The sequence below is a fragment of the Sphaeroforma arctica genome (genome assembly GCF_001186125.1).
Source record: "Sphaeroforma arctica JP610 unplaced genomic scaffold supercont1.469, whole genome shotgun sequence".
Lineage (NCBI taxonomy): Eukaryota > Ichthyosporea > Ichthyophonida > Sphaeroforma > Sphaeroforma arctica.
In genome coordinates, this window is record NW_014040089.1 from 29,919 (window position 1) to 37,270 (window position 7,352).

General features: G+C 42.8%; 1 protein-coding gene across 1 annotated transcript; it reads left to right on the forward strand.

Moving 5' to 3' along the window:
* Positions 1 to 76: 76 nt before the first annotated feature.
* Positions 77 to 7,352, forward strand: SARC_06520 (hypothetical protein; the record flags this gene model as incomplete). Its single annotated transcript, XM_014299565.1, has 9 exons — positions 77 to 112; positions 529 to 801; positions 1,244 to 1,489; positions 1,838 to 1,986; positions 3,850 to 4,020; positions 4,615 to 4,801; positions 5,336 to 5,538; positions 6,613 to 6,715; positions 7,189 to 7,352. The coding sequence occupies 9 exons, from the start codon at positions 77 to 79 to the stop codon at positions 7,315 to 7,317; spliced, it is 1,497 nt and encodes a 498-aa protein (XP_014155040.1). The 3' UTR covers positions 7,318 to 7,352.

The following is a 7,352-nucleotide window of genomic DNA, read 5'->3' on the forward strand; positions in this document are numbered from 1 at the left end:
ATATGTGTGTGTGTGTGTGTGTATGTATGTTCGATTAAATCATTTTGGTATATATATTGTGCATATGCGTCGTTGTATGTGTCGTTCTGTGTCTGTGTCTGTGTGTTGCCATGTGTGTGTTGCCATCTTGGTATTTGTTTCACCTTCCACTCTTATACACATACGCGTATGTGAGACAATTTATCAGTGTTATATGAAAGAATGAATTTGTTTGAATCATTGTTGAGTTTCCACGCTCTTGAATTCGGGAATTTTGCGACATATAAGCGTAAATTAAAAATCGCAATGTCCGACATCAGTACTTTCTATGACTATTGCTTTCTGTGTGCGTTGAAAATTATATATGCTACACCACAGTTCATCGAACTGTCCTATTTATATTTTTGTCGCAAGTAAGCGGGAAAAAGTTGAATGTGACAATCTAGCGCAGTGCTTTTTGATGGACCTTATCAAGCAGATACCCCCACTTTTAGACCCTAGACGTCAGACCGAACCCCTACCCACATCTAAACCCTATCGCCTCCACAGGACGATGACACACAGCCTCGCAGGCGCTCAATCAGTGACAGTGACGCCGACGACAACCCCGCCGACAAGCTCAGTAATGCGGAACACGCACCCAGTGATGGCGAACAAGCCGCACCAGTCATTGATAGTGAGGATGATATTCCCATACGGATACCCAAGAAGAAGTCCAGTGGCGCTAGTCGTAGTCCGAGCCCCCGCCGTAGCCGAAGCAGAAGCAGAAGCAGAAGCAGAAGCCGTAGTGGCAGTCCCAGGAATGCAGACGACAACGATCGGGTGGGTGTCGGCTGAGTGGTTGTCTGTTTGCAATAGTATGCGTATGTGGTGTGCTTGCTTGTCGGCTGCCGTGTGTACTTGACAGATAGCACCTGCCGGTGTGAGAGGATTGGTCGTGATCGTTGGAAGGTAAATCACACGTTTGGAAATAGATGCCGCGCTTGTGAGACATCTTATCATTTAATTTGTGTGTGACGGTTTGAGTTAATGTGGTAGGCCTGTTTCATCCGCAGGAGGGTACTAATGATATTGATTGGGCGGAGATCACACAGACAGGTGTGCGTAGAGAGAGAGTGCTCTGGATTCGACTCTGCACACAACCGTTTGTGCATGTTGGTGAATCTATGCGCTTGCTTAGTTTATGTAGCTTACGCATATTTGCTATCGACCCCAAACCCTATCTCGAAACTCTAAACACCAAACCCAAAACCCATACCTACAGGCCGACAGTCCGCGCGACACGTCAAATGCATTGTTTGCAAGCGATGACGCAAACGACTCAGACGACATGCACATTCCCAAGAAACGCAAAAAGGGCGACAGAGACGACGGCGACGCACACGGCAAGAAACGGAGGTTCAAGAAGGACAAGAAGGGAAAGAGAAAGGACAACCAACCCAAAACCATGGACAGGGACGCAGAGCATGTGGGCGATGACGGCCCTAAACGCAGTCCTTCGCCAGAGAAGGTGTGTGATGGGGGGGGGGGTTGTATGTGTGTGGGCGGGTGTGGGGTTATATGGTTGTGGGTGTATGGTGTTGTGGGGGGGACGTGTTTGTGTATTTATGCATCGCATAGATGCCGTAATTTGCTTCTCCTTCACTGACCGTCTCCTGGAAAATGCCTATTACGATCCCTATTGTACTTATACTTTGTGCACAGATATCATAGCACTGTATGTGGTGGTGTTCCGTTCGACGGGTCAACATGGACTAACTGAATGGTGATCATATAGCACACATATTAACGTAATGCATATACCCCTTTATTTTCCTCTCCCAATTAAACATATGCGTATCCCTACTTCACTTTGTAGGTACTGTCACACTTTGACCAAGTAATGGCGGACGAGCGCAGCAAGAAGCGGCACGTGACTGTTAATGAAGAGGCGGTGGACTCTCTTGTGGCCATGATGGTCGACGACATGGCAATGGCCGCACAGAACGACCGCGAGTGTGTTGTGAGGTGAGGGGTTCATGTTTGGGAATGTGATATAGGAACCGATGTATACGTATGTATATATATGTGCGTATTGATATGTATTTGTATGTGTGTATTGAAATGTATTTATATGTTTGTGTTTACGTGTGTGTATGTATATGTGTGTATTGATATGTATTTATGTGTGTGTTTTTGTGTGTATGTAAATGTGTGTATTTATATGTATTTATGTGTGTGTTTTGTGTGTGATTTATATGTATTTGTGTGTGTTTTTGTCTGTGCATGTATATGTGTGTGTGTATTTATGTGTGTATTTATATGTATTCATATGCGTGTGTATGTATGTATATATATGTGCGTGTATGTGTGTATGTGTGTATGTATATGTGTGTGTACGTATATGTGAGTGTATTTTTGTGTGCATTTGTGAGTGTATGTATGTGTGTGTATTTTTGTGTGTATGTATATATATATGTCATTTTTTATGTATATACGTATGTACATATGTGTGCGTGTAGGTATATGTATGTATTTGTGTGTTTTTCGTGTGTATATGTATATATATGTATGTGTGTATTTTTTGTGTGTATGTGTATATATGTATATGTGTGTGTTTTGTGTGTGCATGTATATGTGTGTGTGTATTTATGTGTGTATTTATATGTATTCATATGCGTGTGTATGTATGTATATATATGTGTGTGTATGTATGTGTGTATGTATATGTGTGTGTACGTATATGTGAGTGTATTTTTGTGTGCATTTGTGAGTGTATGTATGTGTGTGTATTTTTGTGTGTATGTATATATATATGTCATTTTTTTATGTATATGCGTATGTACATATGTGTGCGTGTAGGTATATGTATGTATTTGTGTGTTTTTTCGTGTGTATATGTATATATATGTATGTGTGTATTTTTTTGTGTGTATGTGTATATATGTATATGTGTGTTTTTTTTAGGTGTATATGTAGGTATGTATACTTTCCCAATTCGTATACGTCTATTGCTTTGTTTCTATTTGTGCCCAGTGTGTTTAAACGTTGCACGTTGAACTGTGTTATGAGGCCTACTGGTGGGGCCATCAATTGGGGGCGTGGAATGCCGACATAGGCTGATTTGCAGTACCATCCCATATAGTGCACTTAGTTGTGTAGCTGATCTGTGCTATATGTGTGATGCATACTTTTCGACATATAAGTGTGTCCACACTACACCAAGTGTCCATTTGGCTCTGAATGGCACAGATCATCTATTGAGGTTTTTATGTAGATCTCGTGTGTGAGAGTGATGGCTTCTCTTATCACACAGCTATGGCTGCGTAGAACAAGCGGGAGTATGACATAAAGTACTGAGTATGCATTCACTATACGGCACATGTGTGTGTAAGAGACTGGCTTTTAGTCAGAGGGCCCCCATTCAGAATGTATTTCTTCGTTGCAATCCCGAAACCTTATTTTCTGCGAATTAAACGTAGAGGATCATGTATGATAGTCAGTAGTTGCTTGCTCCGTGATACAATATATGTCGCTTAATTGTCGCATGAGTCATCAACAGTCCGTGTGCATATCCCATTTGATTCGCATATTTACATCCGGCAGGTATGCAATCGATGCTGGCATCGATGTTTGTTGCATTGCCATTCGAATCTTGTACACGTAATAGTATTTGCCGTGATATATATTTACTTCTCTTCCTACTTACATTTATTCTGTCACATATCGATACTAAATATCATGCCCGTACATGTACATGCATACAATACTAAATATCATGCCCGTACTTGTACATACATACAATACTAGATATCATGCCCGTACTTGAACATACATACAATACTAAATATCATGCCCGTACTCGTGCATACATACAATCACCCATCAAAGGGGTGAGTTAGCAATGAACAAGTTACTTAAGCTGAACGATGTGATTGAGGAGTTGAGTATCAAAAGTGCTGGCAAGAAGAACGACCACGCGATGTCCAGACAGGAGAATTACATTGACAACGGCGTGCTCATCGCTATGAAAGCCTGGCTCGACCCCCTCCCCAATAAAAAGTATGTTTCTGCGCGTGTGTAGTGTCCACATATGGGGGCACGTGTAGGTTGTAGTAAGAGGTGTGATTGGGTGTGCGTGTGTAGTGTCCACATATGGGGGCACGTGTAGGTTGTAGTAAGAGGTGTGATTGGGTGTGCGTGTGTAGTGTCCACATATGGGGGCACGTGTAGGTTGTAGTAAGAGGTGTGATTGGGTGTGGTGCTAGAGTGCAGGGGGGTGCATGCGTTCGAGGCTGTATATATACGTTGGCGCCGGCGTGCACATTGCGTTGAGGTCTGAGTGAACGTACTCCCGTTCCAAATTTATTGGGCGAGTAATTCGAAGGACTATTTGGTGTACCTTTCAGTAACAATGCTAAAATCTTTGTTAAGGCATTAGCCTGCAGGGTTTAGGGTTTGATTGCTGGCGTGAGATAAGCTGATCGCATGCGCAATTACATTCTTGTTTGTCGAAATGGTTGCCAGAACACTGCCACGTGTATGCATACACACTCACGAAGACCTCAAGCAATATCCCACACCCTCGCACACTGATTTATAAATGGAAGTAGTTACTGCCAACCTCCTTGACCTTGTGTGTGTCCATTTTTTTAGACTGCCACACGAGAAGATCCGTCGAGAATTATTAGCCATCCTCAAGGACATGCACCTGGAAAACCAGAGAGAGAATCTCAAGTCCAGTGGCATCGGCAAGGCGGTGATGTTCCTCTCCAAACACCCGCACGAAACGGCTAAGAACAAACAACTATGCAACGAACTCATCAACACCTGGTCCCGACAGGTGCGCACTTTCCCTGTGCGCCGCTGTTGATTTGGCGTTTGTGTGCCGTGCGGGGCGTTCGCATGTGTTGTCAGACTTGAGAGTGTTTTCGTGATGTAGAGGTTTTGTATGGATGAAATGAGATGTGTAGTACTTCAAATGGCCTCTCGATAGAATACTGACAATCGTCCGTGAACCTCTATCGCCGGCGGATGCAAAGATAATAGCTAACAATTACATGAACATACTAACATATACACATGAAGCTTTGTTCCTTATACATGCACTTCCTTAAATAATGGAATTGCCAAATGCATTCCAAAAAACTAGGTCTTTTTGTGGAACGTATATCGTTGGGCGCTTAACAATTCACCGCCACTTTGGGGATCCCATTTATGAGTATATATAAAGTATATATAACTGTGGTGTGGCGTCTATACCAGCACTCATGTCGAGGGATGTACAATTGTATATGAAGATACAGACCTGTCCTTACCGTATGACTTGTCTGTCTGTACGTAGGCGCTCATGCACATATTTTTTACCTTCTCACAGATTGCTGGGCTCTCCACAGACTATCGGAACTTAAATAAAGAAACGCGGAGAGAGATGTTGTTGCAAGAGAAGGCGCAGTTGGAAGAACGCAAACGTATAGCAGCCGCCAGTGGCAGGAAGATTGTGGTCAGAAAATCACTAAATCAACCCGTGGCCACGGTCGTGAATAATGACTTGGACGAAGCTATGTCAAACAATGAAAAGTATGTGGGCGTGTGTATGTTATCTATACACTTGTCAATCTTTGCACCGCATGTGACTGTGAGTCTGGTTACATATGACCAATGATGGATAGTACGCCAATGTTGAGTCTGTATAGATATTTCTACTATTGAAAACCATGTAGATGCAAGTGTATTTGGGTTTGTATATAGCTCTGTATTTGTGCGTGGGCATTTGCTTATACATGTGTGGGCGCTTGTGTAGAAGCCTTGCTGGATGTATGGACATGAATTAGGCTTTCCCTTGCTACACGTGTTAAATTTGCGTAGGCGTACTCTGACGCGCTGATTGTAATGTATATGACTGTACACATGAGCATATATTCTACACCTGATTTTACCGAATTGTATAGTTATTGCATGTTTGATATATGTACTACTGTCTCCTCGTATGATGATTTATAATACTCTACACATACTTCGAAGTGATCACCTATTGATGGGCACTTGCTATGTCAGGCTTAAGCATTCGTGCAGAAAAGCTCGTCTTTCTCTGCATAGCAGCGGTGACCGCAAATAACAGTAACAATCACATGTATCTGTCTAGCATATGGCCATCACAATATCGTGGATTCAAGAATGCTAGATGAGGAAAGTTTGGCGTCGCTCGAGCATATATCGAGTTGATTGTGATGGATTGCAAATGCTGCTTCACCACGCGTCTGTGCCTTAATGTGCTTTTTTTTTTAGCCCCAACGCCATTTACTTAGCATCGCTTGCCGCGCACTCCGTTGTAATTTCATATGGAGATAAATACCATCCAGATATTTTGTTGGCGAACACCCAGTTTCACTTGCCATTGTGTCGAAGCATTTAGTCACTTAGTAAATACGAACGTTGATAGCAGAGCACTTCATGGACAACACCTAGTGGCATGAGTTGGCTCGTGCTCTGTTACGTGTTCATTTTTGATTCGTCTATCTGGTTCACCTCCGCATTCGTCAAACTCGGATTCCTGATTTTTTTTTACATTTACATTTCTGACCTGCACTCGATATATCTGTCTGTACACCTTTGTCTCCGCTTAAGACTCCTATCCTATCTGTACCATCTCAGGAAACTGAGGCCCGGAGATAAAGGTTGGCGACGACATGCCACAGTTCCAAAACCGGTTCAGAGAGATTACCTTATTAGTCCCAGTAGTAGGATAGTCCATGAGGTGTGTGCCATTCGCGAGTGTACCGTGTCTATATCGGTGTATGTATGTGCAGTTCCCATTTCTATTGTCAATTATATGTCTGTATATGCGGACAGCTTTCATAAGGCTTTCGAGCAGCTTCGGGGAGTTACCATCACTCTTCTGTTATTAGTGATCTGGTCTCTCATTGACAACCTCGCATTAAGTTGGGTACCTGTCATCGCGAATGCAGAGGGACACATACATCAGCATTTCGTGCCACAAGTTTCTGGTCTTAGTCTTTCCCTGTCGTGTACACCACGCCTCATATCCAATGTAGCTGATTTGAGTTGCTCATGGAGCTATATCGTCCTATTTGCTGAACCTCAGTCGCCTTGTAATACTTCTCAAGCACCCTTTAAATAATGCGTTCAGTATAAGTGCGCAATACATTTGGTTTACGAGAGTGTTCTCATTCAGATGTCCCTCGTCCGTTCATATTTGGTATACATCAGGAGTCATCTGCAGCACCAGTTAAGAAGGGTTCGAGTCGAGCGTCACAAATTGTTAAGAAACAGAAAGACAAAAAGAATAAGATGGGTAGCCTTCATCACATGTCTATCGAAGGCCGTGGCCTAAATTGAGATATTTACAAATAAAGTACAATGGTATATTCGCA